The sequence below is a fragment of the Vitis vinifera genome, chromosome 13 (assembly GCF_030704535.1).
Source record: "Vitis vinifera cultivar Pinot Noir 40024 chromosome 13, ASM3070453v1".
NCBI classification, from domain to species: Eukaryota; Viridiplantae; Streptophyta; class Magnoliopsida; order Vitales; family Vitaceae; genus Vitis; species Vitis vinifera.
The window spans coordinates 1,374,115-1,392,321 of record NC_081817.1 but is presented as its reverse complement, the minus strand read 5'-3'; the positions used below and the strand labels follow the sequence as shown (position 1 = coordinate 1,392,321).

At 37.3% G+C, this 18,207-nt stretch overlaps 3 protein-coding genes across 8 annotated transcripts; all 3 read left to right on the top strand.

The window, feature by feature from the left end:
* The first annotated feature begins 1,361 nt into the window (after positions 1–1,361).
* LOC100232992 (KUP2) lies at positions 1,362–10,241 on the top strand. 6 transcript variants are annotated; one of them, XM_059741402.1, is made up of 11 exons: positions 1,362–2,086; positions 2,808–3,092; positions 3,213–3,310; positions 3,517–3,751; positions 3,830–4,075; positions 4,161–4,214; positions 5,971–6,231; positions 6,995–7,047; positions 7,183–7,300; positions 8,563–8,817; positions 8,934–10,241. In XM_059741402.1, exons 3-11 carry the CDS (start codon positions 3,272–3,274, stop codon positions 10,052–10,054), a joined length of 2,382 nt encoding a protein of 793 aa, XP_059597385.1. In that variant the 5' UTR covers positions 1,362–2,086; positions 2,808–3,092; positions 3,213–3,271; the 3' UTR covers positions 10,055–10,241.
* Positions 10,242–10,350: 109 nt separating this feature from the next.
* Positions 10,351–11,869, top strand: LOC100241651 (uncharacterized). Its single transcript, XM_002279502.4, has 3 exons — positions 10,351–11,088; positions 11,214–11,277; positions 11,500–11,869. Exons 1-3 carry the CDS (start codon positions 10,792–10,794, stop codon positions 11,667–11,669), a joined length of 531 nt encoding a protein of 176 aa, XP_002279538.1. The 5' UTR covers positions 10,351–10,791; the 3' UTR covers positions 11,670–11,869.
* A 581-nt stretch (positions 11,870–12,450) lies between these two features.
* Positions 12,451–17,887, top strand: LOC100246773 (mini-chromosome maintenance complex-binding protein). Its single transcript, XM_002274401.5, has 14 exons — positions 12,451–12,728; positions 13,222–13,335; positions 13,433–13,540; positions 13,861–13,992; positions 14,108–14,152; positions 14,724–14,843; positions 14,981–15,133; positions 15,597–15,671; positions 15,823–15,936; positions 16,132–16,334; positions 16,454–16,589; positions 16,822–17,049; positions 17,502–17,569; positions 17,653–17,887. Exons 1-14 carry the CDS (start codon positions 12,549–12,551, stop codon positions 17,765–17,767), a joined length of 1,791 nt encoding a protein of 596 aa, XP_002274437.1. The 5' UTR covers positions 12,451–12,548; the 3' UTR covers positions 17,768–17,887.
* The last annotated feature ends 320 nt before the right edge of the window (positions 17,888–18,207 follow it).

Here is an 18,207-nt window from a genome sequence, read left to right as displayed (position 1 = left end):
TCTTTGGTCATTTTCATAGAAAGTGAAAGGTGCCTAATTCCTAAAAAAAGACCATCATAATTTCCAAAGAAAAATACTCCACAAATCTCACAAATTTAGAAACTTTATCCTTTGAATAAACAATATATAACATTTTTTATTTTATACAAAATATATAATATATAATAATAATAAAAAAATATTAAAAAAAAAACCTAACCCCAAATCCCAATAGACCCACCTACCTGGATTTGAAAAGAGGTATAGAATTCTTCCCCATCAATCATACCATCAACTCCCACCAACTTTTGGTGAGTGCTCTTCCTCCTATCTAGAATAACTACCTAACCCAACCTTTTTTCTCACTCCAAGTTCATGCTTATATCTTATTTCAACCTAATTTTAAGACCAACCCATAATTCATGTTCAAAATCTTAATCTAAAAATGGATGATCAAAATAATTGGCTCATAACACATTATGATATGTTTTATAGACAAAATGATTGTCAACATTTCATCTAGTTCAAATTTGCTTCAGTGATAATCCTTGAAACATCGTTATTTGAACTTATTTCCGAGACATTGTTGTTAGTTTTAATTTTCAGGTTTTCCACTTAGACGACAAATTGGTTTGAATATGAAATATAATTTAAAAAAATATTTGGATAAATTTTTTAATATGATTGCTTATTTTATCTTATTTTATTTAGAAAATGCATGCTTTGATAAATATGTTTTTATTTAATTCAAATTTTAAAAAATAAAAAAATGTACTTAAATTAAATGAAAGCATTATTATCCCACATATCAAAACAATTCAAAAAATCGAGTCCAAATAAGTGATTAGAAAGTGGATAATTACATTGTTAAATTTCTCGTTCATACCTATTTTACTAAGATTTTTTTTTTATTAAATAAAATAAACCATCACAGACAAGACAATTTAAATTCATACATCCTAATTTTATTATGATTTCATAATTAAAATAAAATTAATTTATGGGTTTGTTATATCATTATTTCTTAATGTTAAAATATGTAACAATATTTCAGATTTTTAAATAGATTTTTATTTTATAAAATATAATAAAATGGTTTTAAAAAACCCTTTTAAAAAATTGCTTTACAAGAATTGTTTTTGAAAACAGTTTTTAAATAAATTTAGGGTCTTACGAGAATAACTCCGTTTTAATATATATTTAAAAATAATCATATAAACAGGAACAATAATAAAAATTTAAATATTATATATAAAAGTTAAAAAAAAAATTAATTTTCAAAATTTCTTGATTCATTTTTTTCCTTGCTGAAAATGGAAAGTAGGAAACAACAGACAGAGGCAGACAATAAATATTAGAAACACGCCAATATTCTCCACATGGTTGACCTCCCCACCACGTTCTCCTCCCTTTTTTGTGTTCTTGGACAGACATTCGTCACTGCCGGTTTTCTGATTTCTCTGCATCTTCCACACCACTCCCCTCTCAAAATCAAATATTCTTCAAACACCCACTTCTTAAGTTCAGTTTTTTTTTTCTTTATTTTTTATTTGGAAGAAATCTTCAGTTTCCCTTAATTTTTTTTTTTTAGTGCATTTAGTGACAAAAGCCAAGAAGATAATGGTGACGAGGGAGGACTGTGTTAACTTATCCCTGAACCGCCATTAATTTGATTTATGTGTGACAGAAAGGACGGTCCTGCCGTTTCAGCTGACAGTAAAACCGACGACCCAGAGTTGGGTTTGTCATTGCTCAAATGGGTTTGGCCTTGTATAACAAGATTCACAAGTTTGGAGCAATGATGGCGGCCAGAAGTTTCAGAATAATGGAGGGTGGACTGGAATGTGCGGAGTCAAGGGCTTAAAGTGTCATTTTCTTCAACCGAAAGTCTCTGGGTTTTACTAAAATGAGTGAAGGAAAAAGCCAAGTTTGTGAGGGGTTATGGTGTCAAAAAGGGTGGGAAAAGGGGGGCTGGTAGTGGTGGTAGCCATGTTCATCCCACCTGGGCAAGGAAACTGTTCAGTCACGTGGTTCTGCGTATGAACAGCATTAAAGTTTTCTGGCTTTGGCATCTCAAATCTCTCGATTTTTCTGGAGCTCTGGTCCGGTAAGTCCTCAAACATATGGCTGATTTATGAAGAACTAGTGTTTGGCGAATAATTAAATCGTGTTGAAGGTTTTAAGGTATGTGCGTCTGCTTTTGGGTCTGTTTGGGAAGGAAAAACACATGGCTGAGTCGTGAGGAATTGGTGTCCTGTGAATGAGGGCTTTTCAGTTCATGGGTCTGCTTCTGATTTTTCAATGGTGTAAGCAAATGGGTCTGTTTGGCAGCCAAGAAAATCGAAAATTCTATATTGTGATTTCCGACCCCTTTTTTCAGCAAATGAGGATCGAGGGTTTACTGTGGTTTTTATCTTGTGGGGTCTTCTGAAATCTTATTTATTTATTAATCTGAATATTAAAACAGATAAATAATAAATGCAGAGAGAGGGTCTGTTTCATGGTCCTTACATGGTCTTTAATTCTGTGGGCTCTTGTTGGTATGACTGTTATGTTAATGCTACTGTCTAGTGTCGATGAATCACGTGATCGTGCTTTTTTTTTTTTTTCATTCCCATCATTCCCATATTTGGTGTGTTTTCCCTGTGAAGTAACTTTGTGACGTATATATACACTGTCAAAGTTGAAGTTCCCTGTTGTTTTTTCTTCCTCTGCGTGTCATTTTCTTTGTTGGGTTGGTTGTCCTTACATTTCGTGTTGGGTATCTTGCTCAATTGTGGGGCAACAGCAAGTTATTGATTTCTTTCCATTCTCATCAACTTGAGAAGCAAGAAAGTTGAAACAAGCGGTTGCAGAACAAATGAATGGGTTGGGGTTCTTCAACATTTATGGAATTTGATCTTGAGCAGTCCTAATGTGATTGGGTATCAATCTCTTTGGGGTTCACAATCCACCAATAATTGGGGGGCAACTTCGATTTGATTTTATCCCTTTACGAAATGCACCCAGTTTTCTAAGAGATTGGTGGGGGATGATAAGGGTATGGATGCCATGTGAATTCACTGAAAAGTTGGTGAGGCCTGCTTTTATCTCATCTAGATGTGAGCCTAAAGGTGTGATATATTGATGGGGGACCTCTGGGTGTTCTTTTCGTGAATATATTTTTTGTTATTTTCTAAATTTTCATTCTCTGTGTGAGTGTATTATCACAGCTTCCATTGTTTCAAGTGCAGATCTGCAGCTATCTGTGTTCACCTACTGAAATTCAGATTGACGGTTGACGTTTGATATCATGGATCCTGACCATGGGAGGTGTTGGGGCACTTCAAAGGTTTGTCCAATTTTGATTTTTTCTGCAGTTTACATGGATCTGCACTTTCAGTTGCTCATAAACCACACCCATTTGGAATCTTTTTGGCTATTTAGTTGTACAAAATTGGATTTTTTAAGAAGTGTGAAAAATCATCATTTAAAAAGTTTATATGTTTTGTTAAATGCTGAACTTTTAATGCATTTGCTTGCTGGAGTGTATTTCAGAAGGACTCTTGGAAGACACTTCTGCTCTTATCTTACCAAAGTCTTGGGGTAGTTTATGGGGACCTTGGCATTTCCCCTCTCTATGTTTACAAGAGCACATTTGCAGAAGATATTCATCATTCAGAAACAAATGAAGAGATTTTTGGAGTTCTTTCCTTTGTCTTCTGGACTCTTACTCTAGTCCCTCTATTCAAGTATGTCTTTATAGTCCTTCGAGCTGATGACAATGGAGAGGGTAAGTCCTTGGAGTAATTGAGTGCTATCTTCGATTATCCAGTCATCGAATTGAAAATTTTCATGCATGATTATGCAGGTGGTACTTTTGCTCTGTATTCCTTGATATGCAGGCATGCAAAAGTAAGCCTTCTTCCCAATAGGCAGGTTGCTGATGAAGCACTTTCCACATATAAACTGGAGCATCCTCCAGAGCAAAAGAACAGCTCAAGGGTTAAGATGCTGCTTGAGAAGCACAGAGTGTTGCACACGGCTTTGCTAATTTTGGTTCTTCTTGGCACTTGTATGGTAATTGGAGATGGACTGCTTACTCCAGCCATTTCTGGTATACTTCTTTCCTGTTTCACAAGCTCTAATTTGCCACAGCTTCCTCCCTGTTTTCTAATTGATGAGTTTCTGTCTTTATGTAGTTTTCTCTGCTGTGTCCGGTCTCGAGTTATCCATGTCCAAAGAACACCATCAGTGTAAGCATCTCAAAGTATACTGGCTATGATGTTTTTTATGTAATCTACTCTTTCCAATATCATCCAAGCTTGTAGGTTGTTATATGATGGCAATCCGGAAAGTTATTTTCACTCATATATTGCTACAAACAAGAAGTACCATAAGTTTGAGTATTACTTGTTTGATAGCTTTTGTCAGGAACAGTCCAAGTTCTAGCTAATCTATACAACATTTTGTATAAAATCCCATAAAATCATTTGACATAACAGTGAAGGAGAAAAAGAAAAAAAAAGAAAAGACATGTGATATTTGGAATCTTTTTTTTCATCCACACACATGGATAAAGCAAAAATATTGTTTATTAATTTATTTTAAATAACAATATCTCCATTAATCATTTTTTCCTTTGTTTATTTCAATATTGTTTGGTTTATGTTTTCTGTTTTATATTTGGGGCCACCACCGCTAGGGGTGTTGGGGGAACTTAATTTGTTGTTTCCTTCATCTGCAGATTTGCCTTTTTTCAACTGACATCTGTTCTGGAAAAATAATATATAATATTTAGAGGAGTCAGAGTGTGTCTGTTATATTTAAAAGTGATGACTGGATAAAGGGACCCACTTGGTGGTCATTCTTGCCAATTTAGTGAACTGAAGTTATTTGGCCTGAAGTGCAGGGACCATCTAAATTGCCAGCTTGAGGTGATTTGGTTAGGTCCCCTCCTCTCCTACATCCTCACCCTGCTACCTTTCATCGTAAGGAATGTGAAGAACTGTTTTGTGTGTGTAGTTGACAAACAGATACCCTTTGTTGCATTATGTGGTAGTGCATCTTTAAAGTTGCTGGTGAAAGTGATAATGGGGCTAGTGTGTCTTTGAAAGTTGCTGGTGTGAGTGATAATGTGGTAGTGCATCTTTTAAAGTTGCTGGTGCAAGTGATAAGGCAGAAGTAATGACCGATGGGATTTCTGTATTATCAGAAGCTTGAGAATAATTCATTGTGGTGATATCTGTACTTAATGCATGATATTATACAGTTCCACCAAATATGACAAAGAACAAATTTGACAGTAAATTTTCTCCAGAGATCTTTTACAGTGTTTCTGAATTTTTTTTTCTATTTTATTCAAGCAATTCTAAATCCCTATCAATATTTAATGAAGCAAATTGCTCCACTGTTTTTTGGAATTTTCCAAAATTATTCTAATATTTCTCTAATACCATATTTAAGAATTACTTATTGCCTATCCTCTTAAACTTTTTCTTTGCGTGTGTGCTTGTCCCATGCATGCATTTAAGAATGAAAATATTTCATATCAGGAGTATGAGGTCTGAATTTGGCATTATGTCCTTAGATAATTTAGTTTGAACCATTGGTATTAAGAGACTAGAATTTTGTTGCAAGAAAGGGCATTACCAAAAGAGTCAACAGAGCCATAATTTTGCATGAGCCTTCTTATAAAGTTCCAGGCTCAAAATATTCGAAATTGCTCTGATCTTCATTCTAGGACACTGTTGTTCTTCATGTACCATAAATGAAGGCATGAATATATTTGTTGATATATACTGTAATCTTAGTAGGGAACATACGTAAATAAGTTGAACTGTAGAGATCTGTTAGTTGCACTTTTTCTCTATTCATTATCTTTTTAAACTTCAAATCTATATTCTGATTTTCAGATGCTGTAATTCCTATTACTTGCTTCAGATTAGCGTGTCTATTTGCACTACTCTATTCATTATTGTTTTTAGCTAAAATCTATATTCCCATTTTCAGATGCAGTGATTCCTATTACTTGCTTCATATTAGTGTGTCTATTTGCACTACAACACTATGGCACACATCGGGTTGGATTCTTCTTTGCTCCAGTTGTGTTGATTTGGCTACTATGCATCAGTGCTCTTGGCTTATACAATATATTCCGCTGGAACCCACATGTCTATCAAGCTCTGTCCCCATATTACATGTTCAAATTCTTGAAGAAGACGAGGAAAGATGGATGGATGTCTTTGGGTGGAATTTTATTGTGCATAACAGGTAAAAATTGGGAAAACCATGATTAGTGCAGATAATCAAGTTTTCACATGTTAGTCCTGCATCTATGTTACAGGATATTGACTTGGGTATCTGCATTCAACGCTGTTATGGAGCATCTGACAAGCAATCTTAAAATCCTGGAATGCTCTGGCTGTGTTAGTGTGTGTCTGATACGACATGCATTGGCAAGTGAGAACAAAGGCCAATATTTGCCATTTTGTAATGTAGCATAATAATAAAAGTAGGGTATAAATACTGTATGTTTTGAGTCTTAATGGCAAGGATATTTGTGATCATATTGAAATGCGAATGGAATATGGTCAATCAAGTATTATGCATATTGTAGGACACCGCTCAATAACTTGTTCATTTTAAAGACTGCAAGATCAAGTATTTCACATGGTCGAAGCGGTTGGTTCCTGTAAAATCAGGAATGTGTGGTCATTTAGGAAAGAAATTTTCTCTGCTATGACTCCTGTGAGCAATATGAATTGACATGGAGGTAGTGTCCAATACTTAGTAGTCATGGTGCACAAACTTGGTGTTCTGTCCCCTATAGGATTGTTCTTCAGAAATCAATTTTGCCTGACCCTACCCATCCAACAGAAACTCTATTGATTGGTACTTGGCATTCAGTCTGTTTTGAGTTTTACTTTTCCATGTTTGGCTATGCCAAAAATTGGCTGTACAGCTGTGTCAATGCTGAAGTCTAAATGACCCGACTGCCAAGAAATGCTAATATTTTACCTGGTTGTATTTGCAGGCTCAGAGGCAATGTTTGCTGATCTTGGACACTTCTCATACACTGCAATTCAGGTACTTTGAACCAAAGCTTTACGTTTTGCTTTCCAAACATGTGCTAACTATTTATTGTCTACTCGTGAAAGTTTACATTCTTCTGGAACACTCTTTTATTAAAAAGAAAATTTCCTAATATTTCTTATACTGCAGATTGCCTTCACTTTCTTGGTTTATCCTGCTCTGATATTGGCATATATGGGTCAAGCTGCTTACTTGTCGATACATCATGACAACAGTTACCAGATCAGTTTTTATGTTTCAGTTCCAGGTACATCTTTGATATCCTTATGTTTTAGAGACCAGAACATGGTTCCTTATGTAATATGGGGCTACGACTCCCCACAATGGGAGCCAACTTGCCCATTTTTTAGTGGCTCATCCAGATCCAAGCCTGATATAAGATGAGGGTTTTGTGAGCCATGCTTGAATCAATACCGTGACTTTATACTTGATCTCCATGAGTTAATTACACTTCCAAAGCAACCAAAGTTTATTTGGTTAAAGATAAGACCTTATAAACCTATCTTTGACATTTTAGTTCTAAAGTTCCATAAACTCCCACAAATTAGTTCCATTAATGAGGTGGCCACACTTGCAATCTGAAGTTGTAAGTTCAATACTGTGATCTAAAAGTTAAGCTAACTGAATTATAGTAAAGTTTGTTTCTGCAGATGGTTTTTTGATTGCTTCATGTCTGGACCCAGTAAATGATCAAATTGATGGTTTTGTCCTGGTCTATCTTCGGTTGAATGACATATTTAAAGCTTCATCATATTATTAGATACAGATCTAAGCTTGATCATCTTGTGTAATAATTAGCTACATACCATTTAAGAACTGGGTAGTATGGGAAATACAATTTAAGAGCTGGGTGTTACAGGATAACCGTTGTTTCTTCCTCTTGTAAACTGCATTTAACACAGCATTACTTCTTCAACCTTGGGTTGTCCTTACTATTTGCGCTTGCACTTTGCCAAGAAAATGCTCTGCATTAGGCTCATTGTGGGTCTCAGCTCCCAAGCTCATCTTAGTTTATTCTCTAGGAGGTATCAGACCCTTTGTGTGGATTACTGATAACGTCGAAAATGATAGTTTTTGAATGCCATAAAATTTAGTGACATATTACCATTTCTGACTTCTGAGCACTATTAGGCGTTCAATGCACTTGAGTAGATTATATCTGAATTGTCTAGGATTAAGATTTGTAGGTTGGGTATTTGAAAGTTAAATGAGGTACAAGCGTCCATAGTGGCTTCAAATGTTAAAGCCGTATTCTTCATTGAACACTGTTTCCAGTACATTGCATAATTGGTCATATAGAAGTGGATGGGAACCTGCCTGATGAATTGGATGGTCTGACACTTCACTATTATTTTTCTATTTCACCCTATTCATGTCCAAGTCAACTGAGGGGGGAAATTGTAGTATTTGAACCATCAGGAAATATTTGTCACACGATTGATGTTTCTAAAACATTGACTACTTATTGTGGAGGCAACTATGATGACTTGCAAAGTTTTTTTGGTACAGAAGCTGTGAGGTGGCCAGTGCTTATAATAGCGATTCTTGCCTCTGTTGTGGGAAGTCAAGCGATCATCAGCGGAACATTCTCTATAATCAACCAGAGCCAGTCACTTGGATGCTTCCCAAGAGTCAAGGTTGTTCATACCTCTGATAAAATACATGGCCAGATCTACATCCCAGAGATCAACTGGATACTTATGATTCTCTGCATTGCTGTGACCATTGGATTCAGAGATACAAAACATATGGGGAATGCATCAGGTAAATTGCATCCTTCCATATGGCTGATAAGATCCAAATTTTTACTACAAAAGAAATGTAGTAGTTCATGATTTCTCACTTACCATGAACTGAAATCTTATTTTTATCTGTTGCAGGGTTGGCAGTGATGGCAGTAATGCTAGTGACCACATGCCTCACTTCCTTGGTTATTATCCTCTGTTGGCACAAACCCCCTATTGTAGCTCTCTCTTTCCTACTGTTCTTTGGCTCTATAGAATTACTCTACTTCTCAGCCTCCCTCACAAAGTTCCGTGAGGGTGCCTGGCTCCCCATCCTGCTAGCTCTCTTCCTCATGACCATCATGTATGTTTGGCATTATGCCACCATCAAGAAATATGAATTTGACCTTCACAACAAGGTTTCTTTAGAATGGCTTTTAGCCTTGGGTCCAAGCTTGGGAATAGCTCGAGTACCTGGTATTGGGCTGGTGTTCACTGATCTCACCTCTGGCATCCCGGCAAACTTCTCCCGCTTTGTCACCAACCTCCCCGCCTTTCACCGTGTCCTTGTCTTTGTATGTGTGAAATCAGTGCCAGTCCCTTATGTGCCCCCAGCTGAGAGGTATCTTGTGGGCCGGGTGGGTCCTGCTACTCACCGCTCCTACAGATGCATTGTCCGTTATGGCTATCGTGATGTTCACCAGGATGTTGATTCTTTTGAATCTGAACTTGTTGGTAGGCTGGCTGATTTCATCCGCTATGATTGGGTTCGGACACATGGCACGGACCCATGTATTGAAGATGATGGATCCCAATCTGGGGGATCCTCAAGTGAATGTAGATTGACAGTGATTGGAAATGTAGCATTTTCTGGTACACCAGCTTATGAGATTGAGGAGAGCTTGCAGCCAGCTAGTGTATCCATTGGTTTCCCAACTGTGGAAAGCGTCACAGATGTTATTGAGATGGAACCCATTTCTGTTACCAAAAGAAGAGTGAGGTTTGCCATTGATGATGAGTCTGAAACTGATACACGGTCTGAGACTGATGTGCAGTTGCAAGAAGAGTTGGAAGAGTTATGGGCAGCTCAACAATCGGGGACTGCATTCATACTTGGGCACTCACATGTTCGAGCAAAACAAGGATCTTCCCTTGTGAGGAGATTGGCAATCAATGTCGGGTATAATTTCCTGAGGAGGAATTGCCGAGGACCAGATGTAGCTCTCAAGGTGCCACCAGTGTCTCTCCTTGAGGTTGGCATGGTTTATATCGTCTGAGTTACATGTGTACCTAGTTTTGTTTGCTTATGACCTCATGTCTTATAGAGAAAAACGGAAAGAGGTTTCCAGGGTAGATGACTGTAGATTAAAGAATACCATGATGTAGAAAAACTTGTTAACCCTATCAACAATATGCATTTTCATGACAAATATGTGGAAATGGCAGGAAGCATTTACTATCATATATAGCTGGATTTCTGATTTTTGATATTTCTAACACTGATTCCTAGTTTGTAGAGCTGGTTATGTAGGGGTGTTATATATTCTTGCTTTTGACCATATAGAAAACCTACTAACTGTAAAGCATTAAGCAAAATTGATCGATTTGCATCTGAATGAGAATGTTTCATCATTTGTCGCAATATGTAAAACACAATGGAGCAATTCAATTAACCCGAAAAAGATAAAGCAGAGAAAACACAACTTAAGTTACCTTAGCCTCAGAAACTGGGTTTGTCTTTAGCATATCCCAGTTGCTTTGACATGTTTGGATGTTCTGAGGAGATATTTCTCTCCTCTCAATTACTATAGTCAGGCAAAGGGCCACGTCCCCCTCCTTAACTACCAGGTTTTCTGAGTGGTAGCCATGCTGTTTCCAAACACGTGGCAATGCTTCACTCGTTCAACTCAGCCAACCAAAATCACCCACACCACACACTCCTATAACTTTCCCCTCCATATATAAAGTCCTATTGTGGAGAGGGGGTTGCATTATTCTCAGAGAAGAAACAAACATGGGACTCAGAGTTCTTCCCTTGTCACCTTCACACAACAGTTTCTCACCAAACTTAGGAGTTGCTCAAACCTTGCCTAGGCATCACAGGCTCAGCAGGAGCTCGAAATTCGTGGTTGTTTCAGCCAAAGTAGATGAAAAAAACGAGAACGAAGAACCCAAGAAGAGCAAGCAATCTCTGTTTTCTAGTGTGACTGAGGCTCTTGATTTCTCTCAAGTAAGATCAGTGGAGGATGCCCAGCTTCTGGAGAAGGCCAGAGATGCCACTCAGTCTGGAGGGAGGATGTCCAGGGAACAGGTACATCTGCAAAAACCCGTATATCCTGCATCTTCTTCCCTCCTTACATGCATTTTCATGTTGGATGGCCATTCTTCTGTGTCTGCAATTTCCAACTGGTAACTGGGTTTTCTCGTCTCATGCAGTATGGAGCTCTCAGAAGGAAAATTGGAGGAACATACAAGGATTTCTTCAAATCATACGTAGATGGTAATCACTTTGAACTCCATTTTGTTACACATCTCATAATTTCAGCTAATTGAATCATCACAAGTAAACATAGAAGCATGCTCATTTCCTAGCAGTTGCAGCACCCTAGCAGTTGCTGTGCTGCTATGCAAATGAGCCTGCATTACCAATCTTTCCATGTTTGATTTTCCTCAAAGTTTCCTGCAAACCGGTTTTGATCAATTCAGTCTTGCTTGAAATCAGTGGATGGACAATACGTCGAGGAGGGTTGGGTCGATAAAACCTGCAAAGTATGCAAGGAGGACACCAGAGGGGAACCCAGGCAGGTGGACAAGTTTGGAAGATATGTTCATGTGGCATGTCTAGAGAAGTCTAATTCCGGAAATTTTTTCACTAGGCTGTTCTCGAGATGAAGGGGATGATTCCATGGCCAAAAACTGGACTTTCCTTGTCCTTTTTTCTTGATTTGTTTTGTTGTATACGCTTATAGCAACGTGTGGAGGAGAGTTGCTTTCATGGCTTCCTTTCATAAATTGCAGACTCCATGAAGGGAGGCCAATCTTGTATTCTTCTCACAATGAATGTTATGATCCACAAAGGAAACTTCCAAGTATCATATAGAGTACTTGTTCTGAAATATATGCATTGCCAAGAAAAATTGGTAAACTTCCGTTTGGCTCTTGAGAAAATGCACGAACGGAAAGGAAAATGAATATAATCAAAGAGAGGTGAGGTGGGACAAGGCAATGGTAATGCTTGAACTCGCCCCGAAACCAAATGGGTATTAAAAAAAAATCTAGATTCATCCTTAATAAGTACACAAAACCCGTCTCATTATCATCCTAACATGCTTCGAGATTATTATTAAGGTAATTTGGAACTCAAAATTAACAACACCAGCTTCTGCTTCTACGAAATTATATTAAAAATAAATAATCTAAAAGAAAAAATACTTCCATTTGATTCTGTATGTGGGATAACCAAATTTGAGTGTTTTGAAAGAAAAATTCAAATCATTTTTCATAAAAGGATATTGCAGGTGGGCCTCTCATTGTGTTAATGGGCCTACGGAGGCCCAACAGATGGTCTTAAAAGCAAGCCCATTTTATAAGCTCGGCCGTACTTTACTCTATCATGCGACGCGTCCCATGGGATCACATCGCTAATGGCGGGAACACATGTCTGCCAACATTTGGCGGGAAAACCCTAGTTTTTACAGTTGAGCGCGCCAGGTCTGTTGTCATTTCCAGTTCCCCATTCTAGAGAGAGAGAGAGAGAGAGAGAGAGAGAGAATGGTGGGTCTGCCGTATGATTTCATGGCCAACCCCCTCGGAGCCGTCCGATTGACCTTCGAGAAGGCAATGGCGGCAGCGGAGGCGTCTGGCTCCGATCCGGCCAACTTTGACGGCAAAGACTGGGGCGTCGCTGATCTCTTTCGTCAGTTCCTCTTCGACAACGGCGGCCTCTCTCAGGTAAACATATATTTGCATTGGAAAGTGTTTCTTGTTTTCTGAGTTCTTTCTGTTTGTGTTGATTTATGTGGAAGCAAATTGTTAAGGTTTTCCTGATTCTCCTAGGGTTTGTTTTGGTAGCTCAAGTGAAATGGGGGTTTTAAGAAACATTTCATTTCCCAAAACGAAATAATAACCGTTTTGATATTAAAACATATTTTCAAAAACAGTTTTTGAAAATTGGAAAAGTTCTTTTTCATCACTAAACAGGTTTTGTGCTTCATCTCAATAATCCAAAGATTATGCTTCCTTTGATTTTTTTTCCCCAATGCTATTGAATTCAGAATATAGGTAAGGTTTCTTTTAAAGGAATTGATGGTTTGATCAATACCACTCACGCCCACCGTTTGTAAAGTGGCCTTTTTGAAAGATCCACCCGGTAATTTTTATGAACTTGTTGAACTGGGGTGTAGAGTCTGTAAGTTGATCTGTTTATGGTTCAACAATGGTGTAGGTTCCAGTACTTAATTCTACAAATTTCAAACGGGTTCAGCCAAACACACTGGTTCGGTTCCGAGGAATGATACAAGACATGCTGGGGAATGAACTCTATGTTGGCGTATATAAGGTATTTTGTTTCTGACGTATTGGTAACTACTAACTATCACTTCTTTTGGTTGGTAAAGTTTGAGGCACTAAGCTCTTGCCTTTTTTAATGGTTTTAGGAAGGTCCAAATTGGAGAACCAACAAGTTTATGGATGTTTCTCAATTTCCTATGGGTTCTAGACCTGATATGCGAGTTTGGGAGCGCCGACTTCTATACTGTGTCCCTGTGAGTTTTTTTGTAGATCCCATGCTTCTTACTGTAATCTTTTGCAAAATATGCATGTTATAACTTTATAAGTTTAGTTTGCTTGCTTCCATGTTTTTATTAAGTTGGATGTACATAAGCATGCTTGGACAAAGATGTATTTGAACTGAGGGAGTCCAAAACTCTGGTTTGTGACGGGAAACAAACTTGATTTTAACCACTGAGCTTGCTGAAACCACCGAAACTTCAAAAGTTTTGTATAAATCATCTGGACAAAATCACACCCGCAATTTGCCTGATGCTTGGATTCTTCTTGTTTTATTAATTTTCTTTGTTTTTAGGTCCCTGGACAGAATTCATGGGTCGAACCTTCCAGTGAAGCTGTGATAAATTGTTATAGGAATGGGACATCCCAGCAAAGAGAGAAGCGTCAGAGAGATGACAACACAGCTACTGATCCCATGGAATTGCATGTACTTCCTGTCTCCTCAATCACACCTTTTAGTTGCTTTTTTTTCATGTTAAAAATATGCGGAAAATGGGACATTTAGATAATTTGTGTATCTAACATGCTCTGCTTGATAACAGGTCTCAGATGATGAATTTCAGGGTTCTTCAAGTAATAAAAAGTTGGTAAGCAGAAATGAATTTCATGAATTATTTTTCCTTTTTATTGTTTGTTTTGGCTAGACCAGAAGCAACTGATTGCTAGACCAGAATCACAATTAATTTTAAATATCTTGTTTGGAGTTGCTTCAAGTTCAAATCCAAGTCTCTGTTCATATGAAAAATATAATTCATGTGTTTAGAAGATTAAGAGAAAGGAGTACAAATTAATTGATTTTAGGGAATTATTGAGGGCTATCATGAGCTGAACTCCAGTTTTTAGTGAAACTTTAGACTTCTTATATTGAGCTCCTGTGCAGTTTTATCACACTGATTTACTAAAAATAAACTTGTAAATAACTGAGACTCATCTTTTATGAGTCCAATGGGATGCCAGTAAGAAATCTTCCATTGGGCTCGACAAATTCTGTGATTTCAACCATCCAGTTAGGTTGAATTTTTGGATGTGGAATGCTTTATACACTCAATTGCCACATGCTCTCTGCTTCCCAAGAATTGATTATGTACTTGTACTTCATATGCTTGTAAACTCTGTTAGTAAAAATCTTATTTTATTGAAGTTTTTTCTCTTCATCAGCGAGAAGGTGAACTCCCTTTTGAGTCTTCTAAGGCACAGGATTTTGTAAGTGAAAGCGCCTGTTCTAGTGTTAGTATGGTGCCTACTTTTGACAAAGATTCTCTTCCTTGTCTAGTTAAGGTAAGCCTTGTGATCCTTCTTCATATTTTGTTCTACAACTAATATCATCCATCCAAATTACCTTCACTAATATTAGTTCCATATTTTTTTTTCCTCTGAATCTAAATGTATATCCTAACTAAGTTCTGGTTATGCAGATATATGATTCTCCAGAGTCTGACTTGAAGTTGAATGATGTTTTTGAATTTGTTGGTGTCTTCACTTTTGATCCTGAGCTTGTGGTTAAGGATGACACTGATGAGTTTTCTGATCTTTGTGATGATGTGTTGGCTAATTTGCCTCCTAGCAAGGTCTTGCTTAAATCTTTATGTTTCAAATACTTTATTCTGTAGTTTTCCACAAGAACTAGTTGTTTTCTATCTATTTATATAATCTGGCATCATTATACTCTAAAGATGAGTATAATATTGTCAATAAGATTGTTGATGAATAATGTAGTAAACCTTTTGGGTGGGCTGTTCATGGATTCCAGACTTTCCAGCATGGACCAACAACACCCCCGGGGGTAATATTCACCTTAATTTGTGGTTACTGGTTGCATGTTTTGTCATGATCAATCTTTGGTGGTTATAACACAGAAAAAAAGAAAAATCCTATTGTGGATCGCTCGAGATTCTATTATGTGCATCATTGGCATGTTATTTTTCAAGTCTACATCAAATATACAGCTTCTATTAAACAAATATTGTTGTGTCCATTTTATTATTGTCTTTCCATAGTATCTGGCTTAAAGTATTTTCCATTTGGGTGCAGGTACCACGTCTTCATTGTTTAATACACAGGAAGCTTGCAGTTCATGACTTTATTTCTAATTCCCCTGTGATGGAGGTGATTAAAATATGCTAACCTTAAGTGACTGATTGCTGATGTTCCTTATATCAGTTATTATTAAGAATCTGTATTGTCTCACATCTTATGCTTTCTTGCCTTTGTTTTGCAATTCTATTTTAACCATGCTTGGTACACTTTGATCCTACAGGTAAAACCCCATTTGGTCAAACAGATAAGGGAATCTGTGCTGGGCCATCTCACTGCTGTTCTTGGCAATGATGGATTAGCAGCTCATTTCATGTTGTTGCATCTTTTATCCAGAGTAAGTGGTTTTTTTTCATAATCATGTTTCCCAGATCTGAGATCGTAGTTGGTGTGTTGCCTTTTCTACGTGCCTCACTAATCAATTGCTATTCCAAAAATGTTAGGACTTGAGACTACACAATTGAGCTCTTTTCATTCCCCTATATATCCGTTTCATGTATGGAAATAAAGTAACAAGTTCTTTCATAAGCAGGTGAATGGTAGAGTGGACACTCTTGCTGTGGGGAAGCTTTCTCTAAACCTCACATGTTTTAACAAAGAAAGTGTGTCTGTGTTCGGCAATCAGCTTACCCTTGCAATCATGAATCTCCTTCCTTTCACACATCGCATACCTCTTACAGTGGATTATCTTAACTCAGCTTCACTTGCCCCAAAAAAAGATTATCAATTGAACAGGTAATTATGTTTTTAATGTTGTAACTAGGAAATAAGTACTCCATTCAATTACTAGCATTACGATCTTTGATCCTTTTTCATGTTTTTTTCTGATAACTTTCACATGTTCAATGCTCTAGACTGGTAACCGGAGTTCTGCAGCTAGCTGAAGGCTCTCACTTAACCATTGATGAGACCCAATTGAAAGCAGGGACCCTGAACTCTGTTGGGGTTGAGAATGCAAGATTGCTAAAAAATCTAATGCAGTTGCAAAAGGTTATTTCCAACAAATTTATATTCTGTGCGTGTGTGATATGGTCCTGTTTTTTTTTTTCTTTTTATTTTTGGTGTTAAGTCTATGAGAGATGTGCTTGATGCACAATGAACTGGTTGTGCAGATATTTGGTTCAACACTTCTGTGCTTCATTGAATGGTTGTTTGATTGAAGTTTGCAACCATTAAATTGGAGTATAGAATTTGCAATTTATCCAGAATATGACTGTTTCAGGTGGAATATGACTTCAAGTACTACAAAATGGAAATGGCAGCGGACGTCCAATTGCTCATTCTTTCTGAAGGGAAATCAAACATCTTACCAGCTGACTTAGTTTTGCCTTTCCAGCCTTCTTCAGTGGATAGCACTGAACCTGTTGCTACAGAAGCACTTGAAGCTTGGAGGTGGTACTTGGTTACTCTTAGATTACTGCCAAACTCTATTGACCCAGAATTGCAGAAGGTACGAGTTAGTTCCTTGCCTTCCAAACATGTGTTATCATATTCTCTTACACTTGGTAGGAATTGTACGCTTACCAGGAACTGGACACACCTTAGGTTCAGTTTACTAGGACCCCACAAATGATGGTTCTAGCGAATTGTTGGACACTGAAACAAATGCTGACACCTGGGCAGTTGACACTTCATCTTTTGCCATATTTTTGAGCAAAATATTAGCCAGCTGTGTTAAGCTCTTAATATGCTTAATGAGGGTACCTGGATGTTCTTTAATTTCTATTTTATGGGGTAGCGCATATTTTCTTTATTTTTTTTTATAGTAAATAATGCACTCAATATTTTAATATGATAATATTGTCCCAGTACGCTTGGCTGCAGTGTGATATGTGTCAAGTTAGATGATTATGTTCAGTTGTTGACCAGCCCCTTCTGAAACTTAATCTTGTGAGGTTGCAGGTAATAGAAGATGACTTGGTTGCAGCAAGGCAAGCAGATCGGACTTTAAGCAGCCAAGATTTTAGCAGGTTAGTCATGGGATTGTTTTGTGATTTCAACTCTTTGTTCCATGTTTGGTTCTACTGAGGCTCATCGACTCTTTTGCTTACAGATTGCTGACAATGGGCCGGCTAATGTCTCTGAGTTATGGTGAAACCTCCTTGTCATTGGAACATTGGCAAATGGTGAAAGAACTGGAGAGGCTAAGAAGGGAGCGGCTGAAATGAATTGCATATACATTTTCTGGGATTGGTACTGGTGTAAAAAAAAACTCTAGCTGTAATCCTGATGCTGTGGATGAATTGAGACTGTTGAATGGTTTTTGTAATACTATAGTCGTTGCCGTATATTTGCTGCCGTTCTTATTGGAAATTGACTACCACTCTAGACAGTTCGATTTTGAGTTTCATCCCTCGAAAAGGAAGCAATCAGCAATTCTTGTTTGTTTCTTGGAGGCCTTCTTAACACTTTAACACTAGAGAATGAATTGTTCAAACGGAAGGCCTAAAGGCAAACGACAAAAGAGTATCAGGGTTATTTTTGGGAATGTTTTTAATTATTTTTAGTAACAAATTTTTTAAATATCAACTGATTGCTTATAATTTGGGGTTGGTTTAACTTAAACTAAACATTGGTGTTTGTAAAGCTAAAATATTAATTTTAATTT

Excerpts from the sequence above, each read along its gene's own strand:
- LOC100241651 (XM_002279502.4), top strand. The coding sequence starts at position 10,792 with ATGGGACTCAGAGTTCTTCCCTTGTCACCTTCACACAACAGTTTCTCA. Across the intron at positions 11,089-11,213 it reads GGAGGATGTCCAGGGAACAG|TATGGAGCTCTCAGAAGGAA; the intron begins GTACATCTGCAA and ends CGTCTCATGCAG. Across the intron at positions 11,278-11,499 it reads CTTCAAATCATACGTAGATG|TGGATGGACAATACGTCGAG; the intron begins GTAATCACTTTG and ends GCTTGAAATCAG.
- LOC100232992 (XM_010659827.3), top strand. The coding sequence starts at position 3,272 with ATGGATCCTGACCATGGGAGGTGTTGGGGCACTTCAAAG. Across the intron at positions 3,311-3,516 it reads GGTGTTGGGGCACTTCAAAG|AAGGACTCTTGGAAGACACT; the intron begins GTTTGTCCAATT and ends AGTGTATTTCAG. Across the intron at positions 3,752-3,829 it reads AGCTGATGACAATGGAGAGG|GTGGTACTTTTGCTCTGTAT; the intron begins GTAAGTCCTTGG and ends ATGATTATGCAG.
- LOC100246773 (XM_002274401.5), top strand. The coding sequence starts at position 12,549 with ATGGTGGGTCTGCCGTATGATTTCATGGCCAACCCCCTCGGAGCCGTC. Across the intron at positions 13,541-13,860 it reads GACTTCTATACTGTGTCCCT|GTCCCTGGACAGAATTCATG; the intron begins GTGAGTTTTTTT and ends CTTTGTTTTTAG. Across the intron at positions 15,937-16,131 it reads TGTTGCATCTTTTATCCAGA|GTGAATGGTAGAGTGGACAC; the intron begins GTAAGTGGTTTT and ends TTTCATAAGCAG.